Source organism: Cynoglossus semilaevis, chromosome 2, assembly GCF_000523025.1.
Source record: "Cynoglossus semilaevis isolate Cse_v1.0 chromosome 2, Cse_v1.0, whole genome shotgun sequence".
Taxonomy (NCBI): Eukaryota; Metazoa; Chordata; class Actinopteri; order Pleuronectiformes; family Cynoglossidae; genus Cynoglossus; species Cynoglossus semilaevis.
The window spans coordinates 9891118-9911224 of NC_024308.1; the positions used below are offsets into that span (position 1 = coordinate 9891118).

Genomic DNA, 20107 nt, shown 5'->3' on the forward strand with positions numbered 1-20107 from the left:
ATATGTATGTATGTATGTATGTATTAAATGATAGGATTAAGCTTTAAAAGGTCTTCCATTAAAAAAAAAGTGTTACTACTTCAACAGTCCAGTGTTTAATTTTCCTACCTGGGGGAGGCTGGGGGAGAGATGGGGGGTGATGATATCTTGTAATGAACTGCAGTATCCCTTTCTCAGTGACACTGATCTTCTGCATCCTACAATAATTCAACCGTGCCCTTAGAGTCACCTCCGGTCAAATGACAGACTTATTTTGGTTCCAGCTTAAGTGCGGACACAGAAGGTGCTTAAATTCACTGAGGTGAAGAGGATGTTGAAGATCACTGAAAGTGCAGTACAGTCATCCCTCACACTTATAATAGAGTTGATGAAAACAGCCAAGGGTCAGTGTTGATTTTGGCCACGGCCCACTGTGTAATGACATCCTGTATTGCCAGTGGAGATGTCCGTGCATGGGAATTTTGAGTGTATGCAAACTGACACAGCAGAGTTGATTTAACATCTTTGTTACACTGGAGTGTAATGCTTTTTATTTATTTTAATTTTATTCATTATAACATTTATTTTCTTTTATCCATTTTCCCCCACTAAATTCATGTATGTGCTGTATGTATTCATTTATAGTATATGTACGCAATATATTTTGTAATAACAGAAAGGAACTGAAAAGACAAACAAAAACAAATGTTGCTTTTTTAAAAAACTTGGCACTTTATTAAATGTACAAAAATAAATATCAACATGTCATATGCATTTCTTAACCATAAATAGTGTATTGATACTGATGCATAAAACGCTGTTCACAGTTTTGCAATAATGCATTGGTACACTCAGAAAAAGACTGTAATAATTGTATAATGCTGTAGAACAATATATTCAAATGTAAACTTCCCACAGGGATTAGATAACAGACTTCCATAACATTGTCAAGCAAACAAAGCATCTTTTTACACAAATACAACCACACCGTAAAGGTCTGGGCCACTGAGACTGGATCTCTGTCCTTACAGCCTGTTTTATATCAGGCTATCAGTGCTGTTTCTGTAGGATTCTGTTGGAGGTGCTTCAATGTCAGAGTTGCTGTAAAAAGGGACAAAGAATATGATGAGTTCAAATCACTGAAAAACAGAGATGAGAGAATAAAAGAGTAAAACAAAACATGAGATTAATATATGTGCATATTTTACCTGCTCAGCTCAAAGGTGTCCTTTTTCTGTTTCAGTTGTTTCCTGATCCAGGCGGCAGCAGAAAGAGCACTGAGCACCGTGCCCACTGACACCACGCCAGAAACGAGAGCCGTGACAGAGGGAGAAGCTGTGAAAACAAAAATGTGAACCTGAATTGTTTGTCCACTTGAAAAGGAAATTGGGGATTTTATACTGACAATGTGGGCTAGGCCCTGGTCATATTTCCTTCTTTACCTTGGCAGATAGGTCTCTCTTCAGTCCAGTTGCCATGATGACTGCAGGTCAGCAGCTTGTGTCCAACCAGTGTGTAATCTTGACCACATGTGAAGGAGCACTCTGAGCTGTAAACCAGTTCACTGTCCGAACAGTTGACGAAACCATTTTCAGGAGCCTTGAGCAAAGGGCAACTGACAGCTGTTGGAAAAGAGCAACAGAGAATCTCATTAGACATTCAGTCATCAATCAGCAAACTCAAAACACCGGATGAACCTGATTCAGTGTCTCACATCTTCTTGTACCTGTGCAGGTCGCTGGTGAAGAGCTCCATTGGCCTTTACGTGCACACTCCATGATGTCTGCACCTTGGAGCTCGTAGCCTATGTCACAGCTGAAAGTGCAGAGCACACCAAGTGCATATGGGCTGTGGCTAAGAGATGTTGAGGATGGTGGGAGGCTGCAGTCCACGTGTCCATTTGCGGGGATCTTGGGAGCAGGACAAGTTATTTCTAAAACACAAGAACAGATCACAAAATGTCAGAGCTCATTCTGGCTGCAGCTGTGAAAAGTACTTAAGTTTGTGTGAAAATGTGTTCCCCGTACCTTTGCAGTCAGGTAAAGGTTTGCTCCACTTCCCTTCGTCTGAACACTCAGCTGCGTCTTCTCCCATCAGTTCAAAACCCGGGGCACAGCTGAAGCTGCAGGTGGAGCCTGGTGAAAGTTCAGACGACGGTCGGCTGCACTTGGGGATCAGGTTACTGTGCCCTTTTGGACTGGGACAGATAATCGCTACATGAGGAAAACAGAAAACAATATTAAGTGTCAATGTGACGGCTGAGAATGCACAACTTGGGGGATTTTTGACGGAGTCCATCCTTACCTTCACAGCGTGGCATTCTTTCACTCATATTGGCTGCTGTTTGAGCTGTGTCAGTCAAACTGATTGGTCCCACCAGGTGGTAGCCACGGGCGCAGCTGAAATTGCAGGTTCTTGTTGGGGTGAACCTGAGATCTATGTTATAACAGCTGACAAAGCCGTTGTCCAGCTTCTGAGGAGCAGGAAATGGGGCAACTGCAAAAACAGTGGTGCAACACAGAGCGTCAGCAACAGTTTTGGTAAAAAAATTGTTTCTGAAACTATATTACAAATGAACAATTCAGATATAGGAGCGTACCAACACAAGTTGGCTGCGAGACGTTCCACTCTCCAGACGCACCACACTGTGTCCTAACAGTGGTAGACGAGGAGCCCTCCAGTACGTAGCCCTCATTGCAGGTGATCTCACAAGTGGACAGGTAGCTGGAGGAGCCCAGAGGGTTGGAACATGATGTGTACCCTCTTTCTGGAGAAAGCAGCTCTGGACATTGAACCACTGTAGAACAGATACATGACAATGAACATAAAGTCGTATTCCAGTTCATTGAACTTGATTTTCACTGCTTTATTTTCACTTACGTTTACACTCAGGTGGCTGTTCTGACCACTGCTTAGTCCCAGTGCATCTCAGGGGTCTCGACATGGTCAGTTGGTATCCCGTCTCACATGAATACTGACACGAGGAGTTGTAGGTGAATTCTCCATACTGGTAAGTGCAGTTTACATGTCCCTGGTATGGAACAGTGACCTCCTCTCTTTTGCATGTGACGACTGCCATCAGAGGACGGAAATATATATTTAGATATACTTATTCTAATTTCCAAATATTACATTTTTTTTTGTTTCTTGTTTGTTGGTTTCTTACCTTGGTCACACTTTTCTCCATAAAAGCCATCAAAGCAGGAGCATCTGTGGCTGTTGATGGTTTCGACACATTCTCCAAAGTGACAGGAGTCATTCTTACAGGCAGCTATAGGAAGATGACAAGAGATATTTTTAAAAAATATATAAGTTAATTTTTTGAAATTTGCAACACCCTTTACTGTGTAAATATTTGAGATTGTCTTCTCACTGACCTGTGTAGCACAAAGCTGTCTTCATCTTCCCACACCTCTCGTCGTTCCACTTGCCTTTCTGGTCTGACTTTGTTTTGATGTACATCTCCACACAGTCTTCACTCTCTTGAGCATTGTCTGCATTATTGGGTTCTCCTTTTGCCCAGTTGGTTGCTTCTACAGTCAGAGTCTTGTTGGTACCCACCCAGGTCCACACATCACTGATCTTGCGGATGCCAATCCAGTAGTAGGTTTGTTTGAAGGGGAGCCAGCTGTTGAGATGTTCAATCTCCTTTTGGTTCTGGATGGCCACCATGTCCGTGTAGTGCTCCTTGCACCAGGCTCGAGCGTCTTGCCAATTCATGGTGCTGTTAGAGTAGTAATAGGACCAGCCCTCTACACTGGTCCATGTACACAGCACTAAGGATGGAGAAAAATAGTCGTATAATTAATATATATATAATTAAAAGAGCGAAAAAACACATTTATTTTCTTCTTTTTTCATCACATACTTGAGTAAAAAAGTGTCAAGCAGATCCAGGATGAGAACATCTTACGGCCATAGATGGGACGGAATTCAAAACTAGTGTCCTGCAAGAAATATTTTACAATGATATGAGCACATGAAAACACATGCAGCATTGCGATCTCAGCTCTTTGAACTGACACAAGTGCACTCACCATTTTACGTCGTACAGCTTATATCCTTGTAAAGTTTGTATGCTCTTATGAAGTCGTCCAAGGACAGGATTAATCTGAGCTGGATGTCCAAAAGCACCTCCTTTATATACCCTACCCCAGACGTGTCCAGGTTTCCTGGAATAACTCGTCACGTCCGGATTTCAGTGGAAATACCCATGCCCACTCCTCTTATCCATTGGAAACTTTCCCCCTCTGTTTGGATTTCCTCTTTAACAAGTTAAAAAAAAAAAAGAAAGTGAGCAGAAGTGAAAATAAAACCACATTTTACATCAATAACATTTTTAACCCTGCTGTAACTCTAAACCTGCTGTGGCCTGTTTATAATTGAATTATGCATAAAGTAAATGTTTGCAAATTAAATTAAAAGTCGTGTTTTTATAATTTAAAAAAATGTTTTTTTTATCAGAACAAAACGACATACAGCTATTAAAGGTATAGTAATTCCTATATAACTGCAAAGAAGGAGTAGTACTAAGGAATTCTAGTACTAAGCAGTATTACAGTTGTGCGACTAAATGGTAGACAAACCCAGAAGGTGTTTCTGGTAAGTCATTAAAATTCTTCTACAAGTCTTGTATTTGAAGTGTGACAAAACTGCAGCATGAGGGGAAACATAGTATTGTTTAAAAAGGTATCTCTCCCGTCCAAGAATGTTTACCGTCAACAGCAGTGGTTGCATCAGTTCATTTTTATGAGCACCCAGGGATAGGAGATGTGTTAGGAAGGACGAGAGGCCAGTGCTGCCACCACACAGTCTGGAAATGACATTTTACATCCTTCCTCTCCGACCTTACACTCGAGACAGCAGCCATTGTTACTTGACGCCTCTCAAGCACCACAACTTCCGCTGACAAATTATATGAACTTTCAAATTAGGTGAATCAGAATAAGGGAAAGTCCTGATTAAACAAACAACTGAACAAATGCTATTTACAGACATTTCTTCCCGTTCTTGAATTTAGAAGAATTCTAAAATTAACTGGGTGACTGGCTACTACATTATAATGATCTCTGAATGCTTTTTAATATATTTTATTTTATTATTACCAGATACATGTCACTTTTCCTCAATGGATCAGTGAGTAGAGAAGTGAGAAATGTTTCTCTTTGAGGTGGAAACGTACATTTGATTGACAATATTAGAAAACTTTTTTTATTCATACAGTAAAAACTCTGTGTCAGTTTGACAACAGTTGAACAGATTAATTTTATTAACTTCTAGTTGCACAACTATAATCTGTTTTTATAGCTATCATGTCTTTAAGCCCTTAAACTGGGCCTTTACTCTGTCTGCTGGCTACATGCCTATTTTAATTTTGGCCTATAATACTATTTTTGGTTATAAAAAGAAAATATAAAACAAAATATAACTGTAAATCGAAAGTAAGTACAGAAGTCTATCCAAATTACAAAAAACAAAACACAAAACAACTTTCGGGATATCTGGATATACCTTTAGTAAGTACAATACCAACTGCTGCCTTATGGAGTCGCTAGCGTGCACAACTAAGGCTACACAGTTGCAGTTGCGAGCGGTAAAGAGTCTGTCTCTTTAAGACTTGTAAAATTCAGTCCTGGTCCAAATAAAGGCAACAGCGCAGTGGTATCTGTGTCGACTTCATACTTCTGAATAGTTCGGTTCGACTCTCCTCAGAGCCGTGAGTAAAGCTACAGTCACCATGGCAGACGCTCTGGCTAAAGTCCCTGACGTGGAGATCGATCCTGAAGGAACCTTCAAGTACATACTGGTCAGAGTGAAAGTAAAAGACGGCGAAGCCCATAAAGACATAGTCCGTGGCACAAAAAGCGCCCAGTACCATAGTAAGTTCCTAACAAGAGATTCAACTGCGTCATGTCGCAGGTGTGCAAACGTTGTTTGCGTCTTCGAACCGGAATCGCAGCGTTAAATGTGCTCTTTAAAACACTAACCATGCACATTCATTTTCATATTCCAATTTATTATATTTAAACAGGAGCCCAATGTCTACAAAACACTCAGAATGTATGCGTCGATTGGTTTACAGATCACATATTTGAGAAGATCAGTCCGGCTGTGGAGGTCTTGGGGCTGGAGTGTCAGTGCCTTGGAGGAGGAAAGATCGAGCACAACAACCAGGAGAAAAAACTGAGGGTGTTTGGAGAATCGACAGTGAGTCCATACTCTTACCAAAGTACTCAGAATGCAAACCCAATTTCCACAAAGGATGCATAACATGCAGAACATAATATATAGATATATGAAGTGACTCACAAATTACAGGCATTCATTTATATTGATCTTAAGCAGGTGTATTGAATCAAATAGAAGTGCAGTTTATGAATTCAATGTCCAATACTCAGGATTATTTTAAAGTAACAATAAGTTGTTTTTTCTTTTCTTTAGGGATATGGTAAAGCTGATCATTCAGTGACAGTGGAAAAGTTGAAGACAGTCTTCAGCAACTATGACATCACATGGTCTGATGACACAAAATAGACAAGTTATTTGATATCCATCTCATTACAAAGTTCAAACTAAGAATCAGAAGCATACGCCTAAACGTAGATTTTGAGTGTTTTCTTGGGATTCTGTACTAAGCACAGATACTGTCTGATGTGACAAAAAGTTATTTATTTATTATAGATTAAACTCTTTAAAATAAAATGACTCAAACATTTTTCATTTGGACATATCTGATTTGAAATGTGCACGAAGTGTAAATTCCACACAGGAAAGTGTGGGCCAGTTGGCCCTAGTGTCACATCCTGTTATTCACAGGCACCATTTTTGTGAACAAAGGCTTTCACTTGACCACTAACGGACATTCATCAACTTTATCTGTTATGTATTGATTAAATAAATAAATAAAAAAGGCTTGCATAAAAGCCACTGTTACCATAAAACTATATTATGGAGAAATATATCAACAGCAATACATACAAGAAAAGTGCATATATATGTTGTTGATATGGTGTTCACCAACCACATAAACAATAAGAGTAGAATAGTGACAGTAAACATTAATTTAACATCCACACTATTTTTGTCAGACATGCTGGTTCCTGCAGATTACTGATTCCAGCGACTTCTCAATGACACGTAAAGTCGAAATTGCAACCAGACATTGAAAATATGGAAGTAGCTGAATTTAAATGTTTTGTTTTAATTTCCAAGAATTGTGATACATTTGTAGCAAGAACATTTGAGAAGCAATTTAACTTCCTTCTAATCTATCCAGTTTGGTATACTAAAAGTCTACATCCCTTTTCCCAGGATTTCCCACACAAGCTCATCTGACCACGTTTTGTAATGTCTACTGCCATTTTTAGCTTATGACTCACCATCCTGATCAGATTCAGAATATCCATTAAATACAATTATGCCGCTAAACTTTCCCACAAAGAAGAGGTTTGTATGCGCTGTGTTTTTTCTCCAGAAAAAAAAAGTCTGTCTGCAATATGTAACCCGGTGGTTTCTGTGTGATCTCAGATTCCAGTCTAAGCTCCAGTGTGAAGCCAGTTTCCTCTAAACGGATAACCTTTCCATTATCTACAGACAAGCAGGTCACCATGAGAGGAAGAGAGTGAAAAAAAAGGGTTTTTTAGAATCAAACCACTTCTTGGAAAACCTATTAACGCTGGAGACCCACATTTTATAAGAAATGCTGAACTAAACTGTGGCTCTCAATTCATAAGTACAAAAATATATACAGTATACATTGTACACAATATGACATAAGCATTCTACAAACACACGGTGAGATGTGTGTTTAAAATAAGATGCATTTCAAGAGGCGCTCTGTTTCCTGAATGTGTAATTGCTCTTTTCCTGCTGTGGCAGCGGCAACCAACACCGAGCTGTTGGGAAGCATAGATAAAACGAAGGAATACCTTCCTTTACAGCTGATGGAGATTCTATCAGTGAAACAATAGAATACCAGACACAGATGTGTGGAGACAGTCCGGACAGAGCCAAGAGAATTTCCAGAGAATTCCCTCTTCCCCTCCCTGATTGAAAAACCATCCTTCTCACACATTTACACATCTAATTTACAGTAAATCTTTTAAATAGACTAAAAGGAATGTATATAGTTATACATGTCTGCATCACAGTTCTTTTTTTATTAAAAATACAGTATGAAATAAAGACAGAAATCAGTGCAATACCCCTTACTATGGGAAAAAGAAAAAAAACCCTTAAAACTTCTTCAAAACTCTCTGCAAAAATATATGTAAAACTTAATTATTTTTCGAGAGAACCTGGATCACCAACTGTTTTCCTACTGCTGTGTCCTTACTTTATACTGAAGATCTTTACAAATCAGGGTTCCAACTGTAAACAGATAATCTCTGTTATATTTCAATATCCAACTTTTATCAGTATATTGTCTTTGCTGCTCTTTCCGTTCCGATTCCTGTGATATGGGTTAAAAGATCCAGAGCAGGGGTGCCCAATAAGTAGATTGCAACCTACCAGTAGACTGCAAAGGGAATACTGGTAGATCATTGGCTATTAAAGTAAAAATAGAAACTATAAATGTCATTCTATTTTCAGATTAAATCTCTTGCACTAAATTAGTAACCATATAAGGATTGAATCATATTAACAAAACATTTTGTTATTTTTAAGGGCACTTTTTAGACACATCTCTTATAAAGCTGGTATTATTTAGCAATCTTACATTTTCCAATACTAAGGAGAAAATTTAATTTTCTCTTTAGTGTTGAAAAGGGACTGTATGTATGACAAAAAAACTCGTTTTTAGTTTTCATCCAAATGTTTCCCCTTTATTAAACAAGAAACTAGTTATTTGAGGTGATTTTTTTTTTTACTCTACTCTTTTGGGTGATACTTCTTAGCTATAGTTGATCTCTTTGGGCCCTAAGAATTTGGTGTTCTTTTGTACGCAGAATTGTCTTCTTATACTTTCCAAATCCATTTTCTCATTAGGATGCCACGTTTGGGCTCACTCCTCTAGAATAGTTTTCTGGCTTATCTTGTTCTTCGTGACAAAAACATAACTTTTCTGACCGTAATCTGCAATTGTTACATTTTCTTTTCAACCATCTGTATTACAACGGGCAAAAAACTCAGTTTAAGAGCCGCTGTTTTCTCTGTTTCCTTATTTTTCGGCAAATTAATACATTAATTACATTACGTTATTGGTAACGTATTTAAAATATAAAAAAGATGACTCCGGAAGCCTTACAGTAGCCGTTGTTATTTTCACCAACAATCGACTCTTTTACTGGTTGGGAAGTTTTCGGTGAAGATATCAACCAATTAGACTGATGTATGGTGAGTGCGTTTTGCCTAACGTCATATCCGCCTCGATGCGCGGTTTGTTTGTCTCCAGAAAACTGTTCGCTTCTTTCTCCTTTTTGTGTTTTTAGTCGTAAATATTAAAACTGTGTCGTTTAGACGAGCAAGAAATGTAGGGATGTATCTGTCGCTATTGTACGTTTGAACAGAAGATTCCGACCAATATTTATGGTAAGAACATTCTTATTCTATTCTTAGCCTAACTTTACTATAACTTTAACGTTAAATGTCCAAGCTAATCACAAATACCACACAACAGCTAATCTAGTTCGACGTAAAATTTGTTCGGAACGCTCTAAAACATTCACCAGTGAAACTATTGAGTTTATCTTCACATTATCCACCTTTTGTTATTTTTCTTCAGTGTCTAGGAGCGGAAAGCAGCGTCTGTTCCTAACACTGTCATCATGTCCCAGACCAACACTTCTCTCCTGGACGAGGTCGTCCAGTGGAGTCAGGAAACCTGCCGCCAGGAGCTGAAGTCTGTCCTTCCTAAACTCAATATATCCTCCCAGACTCAATGTTCTCACTGACACCTCATCATGACTCAAACTTCATTGGTTTCCCGAGGGGGGTGAGGTTTGGAGAACAGATACTGAACTTGGAAGTTTCGTAGACAAGTGGTGAAACGTCCTTAGGAAACTTAAAATAATGCAGTTATTTTCTCCTGTACCTTTTGCAAGAGCAGGACATAATCATTAGAAAGCTTTATGTTGTTGTGGACCTAGTCAGTAATATCATATATCATATTTGGCATGCTCATTCTTTGTTCCCTTCATGTATTTCTTAACAGCACAATAGAATGTTCTAAAGTAATTTAGCAATTAATGTTCCTGTTTAAGAACACAAAAATGGAGAACATTGAATAATCTTTTTTAGGCAAATTTAATTTTAAAACAACTTTAAATCCTTTTCCGTGCATCTGTAAAACAATCTTGGATTAAATACTGTAAAACTAGAGCCTTTTAAAAAGTGTGCCTACCTTTTTATAACTAATTCCATATTGAAAGCATTTTCTATTTTAAAGCCTTTGTGCTTTTTTCAATTATTATATAGTCACACCTAACCACAAAATTAATTGCTGTTAAAAAACGAAACACCAGGTAATACATTTTGCTGCTGCATTGGTGCAACCGGAATGGACCTCGGAGATCCTTTCTGCATTGATGACACGTTTAAAAATATATGTGTCTGTCCCTCTGTCTGTATTCCTTGACTGTTTGTACTCTTTACAGCAGAAGTCAGTGAGTTGGGAGGAGCACATACGTAAGTTTTCACACACTTTTTGTATTCAATATACAGTATTACAATGGGTTGTGAGTATGGTGATTTGGATGTGAGTGTTATTTGTGATTTTGATTAAAAAGTGTATTTATAATACAGGAATACTGAAGATTATCACAGATATGTTCCTTCCACATATCCGTTTGTCAGAACTGGAAGAACAGTGCTTTGCTATATTCCTACCTAAGGTAAAGAGCATGTTGAACTTGTAAATGCATTTATTGCTTTTTTGTTTTATGTTTATTAGTTGCTGCCTTTCATCAGTCATGTCCCGTTAAAATCCTACTGTTCTCTAAATAAACTATTGTTTATTTAGAATCAGTTGTATATAACTAAAGGTATTCTGGTGATATGTTTAGTATGTATGCATTCAGCTAATAATTCTACTTTATTTGTCCTCAGGCTGTAGTAGTGTTTGACAGCATGATCGAAGAAATCTTAGACCAAGTTGGAGGGTTGTCCAGTCAAAACGTCGAACTGCGTGGCTCAATAAGAAGTATTCTTCAGGTACAACTAGCTATTTTGAACATTCTCATGCTATTGCTGATTTTATTTTTCAAGCAGCAATTGAGTGGAAAATGTACAGTTTAAAAGGGATTTTTCCTGTTTCACAAGTTCTAGTTCTCTTGTGTTTTTTCAGGCAATGGTGCAGGTCATCAATGCAGTGTCGGCTTGTGTTCAACGTGTTCGCTCATTTGAGCAAATTCCTGATCTGGATGCTATTCGCTCCTTACCCACTTGTGTCCTGAAAGTTTTAAGGAAAACCTTTCTACACTGCAAGGTCAGTATTTATCTTGTGCAGCTGTAGATGATTTGAAATATATGTGTACGTAATCATTAATCATTTACATGCTCTCAGTAGAATATTAGAGTCGAGCGAACAGTTTTGTCAGTCTAGTTACTCTTCTACTCTACTACTCTAAACATTCAGTGATGTTGTAGCCCATCCAAAGAGAAACAATCAACCGTCTTTAAAGCCCACTCTTTTATTGTAGTGGAAACGAATTACATGCTGAAATGGAAGATGTTTATGTCGAGTTTGGATCTTTATTCACAGGAGAGTGAGGTCGTCTACTGCAACCGTCTGTCCCTGGTTGCCGACCTTCTGCAGGGACTATTTAAGGAAGCGTATGCTCTCCAGAAGAGTCTGTTGGAACTGTTGGACCAGATCTCTCTAGATAGCGGTGCCTCAGAGGAGGATATCTCAGGCATTGTTACGAGTATGTGTCATATGCAGGAACCTGTGTGTTTCTGTTCCATGTCTGTGATTTGTTAAGGCTTTTAAATTCCTTAGGTTCTCTGCAGTCTGTGTTTACTATGCACTTTTTTCACAGTCATTCACAGCCTGCTGGATATCTGCTCTATTATCTCTGACTTGGACATAGCACTGCATGCAAACACATGGAAATTCCTCATCAAGTCAGTGAAGCAGCTTTACTTTAGTCTTTGTCCTTTTTCAGTCCTTTAGTTCTTACCAAATTAATATAAAAGTTTGAAGAATTTTACAACCAACATGTTTCTTGCTAAATTCGAATTTCTCTGACCAGGCAGAGTCTCAGACATCGATTGTTGGTGGAGGAACGTCTGCATCATGGTGACATCAGTTCCAGCCTGTGTGAAAACCTGCTGTCGTTCTTTCGCAGCAGTGTGGAGTTGGCCAAACAGATAGTACAGGCTGGTCTGAAGGCAAGAAAGACATTCTCTTCTTTCTATTTTTATGGATTTCTTCACATCATATATTTTACTACTTTTCAAAGTTCTAGGGCTAATAATTATTCATGTTCTGCTTCTCAGTATATTTTCACTAACATGATACCTGCTGAAGAAATAACATATATCTGTACGTCATATAAATATTTAATGTTTTTTTATTGCATATTAACTTAAATTTCAAAGTAGTATTAGTCTTTTTTATCAGTGGTCTCACTGCTCTTAACTCCTTGTTATAGGATGCAACACAGAGCACAGAATACAAGTTGTTCCAGAAAACTGCAAAGACAAGCAGGTTTTTTGCCAACACCCTGGTTCATTATATTAAGGTAAATGTTTTTTTTTATCTGGCTTGATGTCTCTTTCTAACTGAATTAAATCTCTATGAATGTTCTACCTAAACCCCACATTCTTTATTTTTCATCAAACAGGAATTCAAGTATTTTCTCACAGAGTCTCACAGCTCCATTCATCACCTTTACCTTCAGATTCTGAGGTATGTGTGATTTGTGTTTGGAATTTTCTAAACGAAGACGTTTCACCTCTCATCCAAGAGGCTTCTTGGATGAGAGGTGAAACGTCCTCTTTTAGAAAATTCACGTCCAGTTGCCTAACAGTACTTTCAAACTTCACCATATTTTATATTTAGTCCTGACTATAGAGAGCATCGTACCATATTCATGTTATTGGTTTTGATGTGTTTTAGCAAGTTCCCTCCCAGCCTGTCTGCTCAAACACTGCCCACAGCTCTGTCTGAGGAGTTGAGAGCAGCAGCTCTGATTCCCATGGACGCACTGCTGCTTCAGTTGATGCCTCTGAGACCGTTTGCTGAAATTGTCCTCCAACCAGACCTGCGTGAGTTTTTGTCATAGGTCATGTTTTCATAAAAATTATTTATTGTTTAGTGGTTCACAATGGACCTCACAACTTTTATTTTTTTAATTTAAAGAAATGAAAAGATGCACATTTTCTAATGTTACATCATTAAGTCCAAGTGGTTGTATTGCTGTTATATATCTATTTTAATACTGACCTGTATTTAATATTATTGTTACTATGCAAATTTTAGACACCAGTACTCTATTTTGGTGCTGTTTTTTTCTTTGTCTTTTAACTGTAACTGCCCCATGCTGCTATAACATTCAGTTTCCTATTTTGGGATGAATTGATAAAGTACATCTATCTACAGCAGGGGCAGGAAAAGAGCCAAAATGAGATTTAACATGTGACTGGTGGACCGGTTTAGTATTGGTCCGATGTAGAATGGAGGTGAAAAATATAAATAAAGTGTGAAAGATTAAACCTCACCTTCAAAGAAAATTTAGCACATTTGATGTCTGCTGCCATTTTGTGCCATCAATAGAAATCACAGTCGATTTGTAGTAGTGCATGAAACTGATTCACATCAGTTTTTACCATACCTTGTACCAGTGTTTGGTGGGCCCAATCAGAAAGCCCACTGGCCATAGTTTGCCACACAGTAAACATTACTATAATGCCCCTGCCTGGTTTGTGTGCAGAGTTGAGTCCTGAACATGAGCTTCCTCAGTGTCTTCTGCTGGTGAATGTTGTGGGTCAGCTGGTCACACAGACGGAGGATGTGCTGCGTCTTTGGCACACAGGTAGCCAGTTCTCAGAAGACACACCCAGGTACTAATATCGTTTTTTGTTTCTGTTTCCGTTTAAACTGCTGGTAATTGAATATTTTGTTGACCATGTATGACTGATTTTACACTGGCAACCATCGATTAAAAAGGTTCAATGTTACTTATATTCTACAGAATAAAAACAATGTCATATCATTTATAATTGTTTCAGCTGATGAAATACATTATAATAGTTTGAAGTGATCATTTTTCCTTTGCTAATTTGTCGTCATTTTATTCTGCTTTAATGTCTGAATGACCTAAAATCATCTCTCCATCTCCCTTGGCTTAAGGCTTCCTCTGTACAAAGCCTTGTTCATGAGTTTCCGTCGTTGCTACACTGAGCGCGTAGTACCAGTGCTGCTGCCAGGGGTCATGATGAAGGGTCAGGCCCAGGTCCAAGTCTCTGTGCACCACCATGTGTGTGTGAACATGTGTGCCTCTGTGGCCTCACTTCCTCCTGTTTACTTTCCTGTTCTGGTGAGGCCAACACACGGCACTGTGATCCATTTCAGCCAGAATCAATTATTTTTCAAACCAGTCAAGCCTTTTATTAAACAGGCCTTCACATTTCAATAGAACATACCTGCACCAATTATAGCACATGACAATATACATATTTGTTTTTTGTTTTTTTATTCCCAGCTATTATGATGGGGCATTACCTTTACTAAGTTTTGCATGTTTTAAAATAGTAGTGAACACGTCTTTTTTTCTTTGTAAAGATAATGATTATGTAAAGGAGTGAATGTGCAGAAAAACAGATTCTTATTATTTTGTCATGTGGCTAAGGACATTTTTGTTTTAATCAAAAACTTATCTAACTTTTGTCTTGAATCTTTTTCTTGGCTGTATTTTAGTGCATGATTTCCTGCCATTCATCGAAAAGTTTTTCTTTCACTTTGATGTTTTCTTATTTTGTCTGGCTATTGTACTTTCCTTTGCTTACATCAATAGCAATTATCTTCCTTCTTCCTTTTCATGTTACTATAATCTTTCTCTTGTTAGGAGAGATGTCTGGTGGATGCAGTCTTGCAGGCTGATTTACAGACTGCTTTGCTGGCAACTGATGTTTGGTGCTTTACAGCCCGGTAAGAGCCCAGACTCTGACATGAACCAGTGTCTGTGCTGTCATTCTGAACAGTAATTAAAGTATATTTTATACTTATTTACTGTACTGGTAATTTAAACCGAACTATGCAAACATCTAAGCAGATCAAAAAATGATCAACATGTGCTTTGACTGTTATTTCCCTTCACACCAGCATTAATACCTAAAGAGCTCAGGAGCACTGGTGTTTGAATTCTGAAAAACCACATTTGGGTGGTGGTGGAGGTGTTACGATTGGGCCCCTAATTATTAATTATTTGGTTTCTCCTGTACAGATATGGGACAGCAGAGCTCTGTCTACATCATGTTCTTCTCGTTGCTCAGCTGGTAAGTATATACTTACCTCAGACACCAACCTTCAATAGTACAGGGGGTCTTCGAGTTGTGTCGTTGTTTTGTTCCTATGATGCACTGTTTTGCCATAAGTCGGAACTTGTACATTGTATAAAAGTACCCATGTCACTCACCTACGCTAAAACAATAACATCATAATCTAAAACATAAAACATCAGAAGAGTCTGACATACGCTTGGGAGCCATAATGAAGAGCAAAAAGTCCCCCCCGCCCCCAAAAAAAACAACAACACAAACAAAAGAAAGCAAATGTAGCACAATCCAATGTATGGCAGACAACCAGCGTTATAACGTATCCGTCCACTCCACTCTCCATCTAGTTCCCATGCAAACTAGTTTTGAGAACTACTTGGCGAGCTTTAACACCCTACATTGGAATGATGGAACAAGACTTTCTTAATAAATTTGTGCAGGATGACGAGGTTACCACAAAATGCCGTAGGTTTGAGGACATCGTAAACCGAGGACCCCCTGTATGTTTTTTGGACTTCTTGTGGGCACTGTAACGTTACAGTAACATGGGTTTGCTACTAAAGACAGTCACTCAGTCCTTAAGCACCTTTTGGTTCTCTCTCTGTTAGGTAAAGACCTGTACCGTTAACTGTTACCAGTTCTTCTACCTCGGGCTGCTGTTGAAACGCATGGTCTTTCTTATAACGCCAAACCATCAGGTAAGAAAGTAATTGGAATTTAAAAAGCATATTGGAAATGTGTTACAGCTGCTGAATTGAGAATTAAAATCTCAAAATGAATCTGTAATTTTGTCTATATAATTTTTTTTCAAGGGTTTTTTATTTGGTAGATTTTTCAATTACTAAAGAGATTTTAAGAACAAAGATGTACCGTGTGTTTTGTTCTTGTACTTCTGTGCTGTCTCTCTGTTGCTGAAGAAATTACCAGTGAGTAATACACACTGAACTGATATTAATGATGTGGTTTTGGTTCAAAGTTTTAGAACAAATATAGGAGAACATAAAATGACGATTAATCTTCTACAAAAAATGCTTTCGTTAGATAGATGCAGATAAAAAATATATTTATTTTAAATGTTCCTTTAAATTCTAAGGTATTTCTAATAAAGTCATTTAAAAGACATGTTGCTTCCTCTTACTGGAGCTGTTTTAGAACAATAGCCTTGAATGTTTGTTTTCCAGATGGAGCTGCTCATACGGTTCCCTCCTAGTGAAGAAGACAATCTCCCAGTTTGGCGTCACATTCTCCTTAAGGCTCTTTCACAGGAAGTCCGTCAGTGTGTGGAGACTGAAATCATTGGCATTGCTCAAAGGTTGACACTAAACTGGCAGACTAAAGGACACAAACTGGGACATGTGGCCAAACTGGTGAGAACAATGAAAGTAAATTATCTAGGCAGAAACCACCCTTAAAATTAATTGTTTTATGCACACCAGAATTACAAGTAATACAGTATGACCTGTGTTTATCGTATCTTTGTGCTTCAGATGTCCAGTATACTCAACCCTTACAATATAATGTCATATTTATATTGTCCTTTCATTTACGGTGTAAAAATTTACTATGATGTAAAATAAAGACCCACAAAAGAATTTCTAATTTAACCTATGGATGGCTCAGTACAGTTCTTTCATGTTCATTACCGATACTGCAACTTGAAGTATCTGCCGATACTCCTATTGTTGCTTTTTTTTTTTACCAATATCAGATAGATGCCAATTTTGAGTATTTGGATTGAGCCATCCTTAATTTAAACTAAAAAAAAACCTGTCACTCATCCTTTAATTATCACACCGCAGATTAATATAGAGTCGTGTGGTCCCAAATTTTTAGATGATCAAAAGGAGCCAAGAAAACAATTCAAGGAAGCAAGCGTGTTGATGCTGCCTGTCCATTTTTGTATTCCGTCTATCTTTTCATCTTTAATAGTGTATCCTGTTAATTGTCGTGGAGAGAAATTGGAGTTAATCCCAGATGATAACAGGCAAAGGTGTGGTTCATCCTGATCAGGCTGCCAGTTTAACTGCTTCTAATTACCAGTCTTTATATTTGTGAGGGGAAAAATGAGCAAATATGTAACTGCAAACACAGTTCAGGAAAATTAATTAAAATACTTTGGTAACAAAGTTCCTCTTGTCTCCAGAACGTGGTGCTGTTTTCACTTTTGGCTGTGGTCCGGGGGCAGTCGTCTCATGAGGAACAGTGCGTGTTGTCTGTTATGAGAATAGTCACACAGCTCTGGTCACGTATGAATCCAGACCAGGTAAAAAACACAGAACCTCTAATACTCTATTAAATGCTAACTTTTTTCTCAACCACTGTCACCTGTCTCACTTCAGGTGCTGACTCACCCTGTGCTCCAGAGCACTGTGCAGTTACTCCTGTCACTTTCAGCTGTGTTGGTGAAGAACATCGATCCCCATGTCATTAGTCAGGTAAAATGTTTAGTAGTGATGCTTTAAATCCAACAGCCAAACGGACATTTTAACAGAGTTTGCATTTACATCTCTCAGGCTCTTTTGTGTGTGGAAGTTCTGGTGTCAAAAAATTGTCCGGATCACCTTCTACTGGCTGTCCTGGAGTTTTTGGCCTCACTGGGAAAGGTTTTTGTGCCTCATCAAAGCCAGGTACTAAAACCAAGGTTGACTGTATTTGTGGGATGGACACTAAAAAATCTTTGTCCACCTTATTAGCAGCAGAAACCTTCTTGTATTTTAGACATTCAGACATTATTTCTTTGTTGTCTGCTCCATAAACAGTGTCAGGCTTTAACATGTAGCTTTTTAGATACACAGCCTAAACCATGAAACCATGAAAAATGCAGCATGTAAAAATCATTTAACTCTAGTTTGAATGTAGTTAAGATGTGTATATGTTTAAGGTTCGGGAAGTTTTTGCCAAATTATGACAAATGTAATCTGTTTAGGTGACTTTTCCAAATATCAAAACCACAGTGGGTTGTAGCATATTGTAATAATGACGACTCAAAGAATACATAGTTATATAGAATAGAATAGAATAGTCTTTATTGTCATTATGTTCGGTTAAAACATAACAAAATTGGGAAAGGCTTCTCCACAGGTGTATCACAGATCATATCATTGTTACATAGTTATATTATATATATAATTTAACTAACAAAATAATTTATCTGAAATATTAACAATAAAATGCTATTGGAATTGAAATGTACAAAAACATTCGTGTGATTGAATTATCTCGTCCCAGAGTCAAATTCTGCCGAAGCTTAGCAGTCTGTTTGGGGTCTTACTTGCTGAAGGACCCTGGCTGCTCCACCAACATGCCCTGGAGACATTTTCTCATTATGCAGAAGTATGAAAAGTACTCTTCCTTATGTATTTATGTAATTGTCCAGTTCAGTGCTTATGATGACAAATAATTATTTCTCTTTTTTATAGGTTACAAACCATGAGGAAGTCATTTCCCAGAGTTTATCAAAAGAAGAAACAAAGACCGAGGTGGTGAACTATCTAAGCAAGGTAACATAATGGATTTTGACAAACATTTAGATTAATTGGATTTTCAGTTGTAATTGTAATTAGACAATTTTTGTTGCAGACTGTTAATGCTCAGGAAGAACCTGAGTCACGTCTACATAGACTCAAACTGGAAAGAGCTGTGGTTCAGCAACACAATAAGAAGCTGGAAAATGACAAGGAAGAATTTGTTTGTATAAAAGAGGCTGAAGAATCACGTTCAGACTCAGAGGTTGGTTGTATTTTCGAGCATACTTTACTGATAATCCTCATGCAGAGGTTTTCTAGGTGGAAGCAGATCGTTATAAACTTCCAAATGATACTGAGCTGTTGAAGATCTTTGTTGGTGTCTTTCTACAACTCCTGCTAGTATATCAGCATTGTGTTCAACTAAACAGGGCCAGGTTTCACAACTGTGAGTAAATCGTAACTGGAGGATTATTATATTTCAGTGCATAAGCTGTTTCAGACATCTCTTTTGGGATTCATTCATTAGATTTTTCTAATGTTTTGTATGTGCTGTTGCTCAAAGTGGTTGAGAAACACTGCCTTACTGTTTACAGCTACAACAAATAAAATTAAGATTCTGATTTTTCAGCCTTGTCCAAAGAGAGCTCGACAGGAACCCAGTGCAGAAGAGTATAGTCGCTACGTCCAGACAGCGGAAAATTCTTTAAAGGCTCTTCAGGCTTTGATTGAGAGCCAGACAGACCCTTGTCCAAAACCACCATGGCTAGAAGGAAAACTGCAGGAGCTGCAGACTCTCATCGTCCACATCAGAACACTTGGACAAACAGGTTAACAGCAACACATGACACTCCTGGGTTGTGTAAAATGTTAATTAAACTTGTTTGATTATGATGCAATATACATTACTTATTAGTGTTCATCCTTATTTGTTTCAAAATACCAGTGTTAACCAGGCACAAGACAATAAGCTGTTAATATTGAGAAAAAACAGGGTTGTTTTTGATACCATAAAATCTTTATTTCACCAGCAAACTGATAAATTATATACTTCATATTCTGCATTCATTCAAAGTGCAAGCTTTCTGATAATCAAACCTGATGCAGAAGTTACAATCTGCCAAGTGTTATTAATCTTCAATGCCAAAAATAAAGTTGGCACATTAAAAAAGGAAAAAAAAAAAGAAAAACAAACTTTTTTTTTTAAAGATTCTTTGTACATGGAG

At 37.9% G+C, this 20107-nt stretch overlaps 3 protein-coding genes across 4 annotated transcripts; 2 read left to right on the forward strand and 1 right to left on the reverse strand.

The window, feature by feature from the left end:
• Positions 1 to 687: 687 nt before the first annotated feature.
• Positions 688 to 4354, reverse strand: LOC103397948 (E-selectin). Of its 2 annotated transcripts, none has more exons than XM_008336402.3 (12): positions 4017 to 4354; positions 3848 to 3926; positions 3357 to 3755; positions 3146 to 3250; positions 2860 to 3051; positions 2579 to 2776; positions 2284 to 2475; positions 2007 to 2192; positions 1694 to 1912; positions 1422 to 1601; positions 1188 to 1314; positions 688 to 1080 (listed from the first exon to the last, which is right to left on the reverse strand). In XM_008336402.3, the coding sequence occupies exons 1-12, from the start codon at positions 4017 to 4019 to the stop codon at positions 1017 to 1019; spliced, it is 1944 nt and encodes a 647-aa protein (XP_008334624.1). In that variant the 5' UTR covers positions 4020 to 4354; the 3' UTR covers positions 688 to 1016. The 2 variants fall into 2 exon arrangements, with proteins under 2 accessions (XP_008334624.1, XP_008334630.1); XM_008336408.3 differs by having other exon boundaries at positions 1706 to 1912; positions 4017 to 4349.
• Positions 4355 to 5573: 1219 nt separating this feature from the next.
• Positions 5574 to 6681, forward strand: LOC103397941 (14 kDa phosphohistidine phosphatase). Its single transcript, XM_008336388.3, has 3 exons — positions 5574 to 5858; positions 6062 to 6186; positions 6421 to 6681. Exons 1-3 carry the CDS (start codon positions 5717 to 5719, stop codon positions 6511 to 6513), a joined length of 360 nt encoding a protein of 119 aa, XP_008334610.1. The 5' UTR covers positions 5574 to 5716; the 3' UTR covers positions 6514 to 6681.
• A 401-nt stretch (positions 6682 to 7082) lies between these two features.
• firrm (fignl1 interacting regulator of recombination and mitosis) lies at positions 7083 to 20084 on the forward strand. The gene is made up of 25 exons (XM_008336365.3): positions 7083 to 9510; positions 9704 to 9842; positions 10566 to 10605; positions 10723 to 10811; positions 11026 to 11130; positions 11264 to 11404; positions 11681 to 11843; positions 11958 to 12042; positions 12171 to 12309; positions 12573 to 12662; positions 12765 to 12829; positions 13040 to 13188; positions 13854 to 13983; positions 14273 to 14459; positions 14988 to 15070; positions 15366 to 15417; positions 16026 to 16115; positions 16599 to 16784; positions 17561 to 17680; positions 17757 to 17852; positions 17931 to 18044; positions 18646 to 18750; positions 18837 to 18917; positions 18997 to 19146; positions 19513 to 20084. The coding sequence occupies exons 2-25, from the start codon at positions 9747 to 9749 to the stop codon at positions 19714 to 19716; spliced, it is 2760 nt and encodes a 919-aa protein (XP_008334587.1). The 5' UTR covers positions 7083 to 9510; positions 9704 to 9746; the 3' UTR covers positions 19717 to 20084.
• The last annotated feature ends 23 nt before the right edge of the window (positions 20085 to 20107 follow it).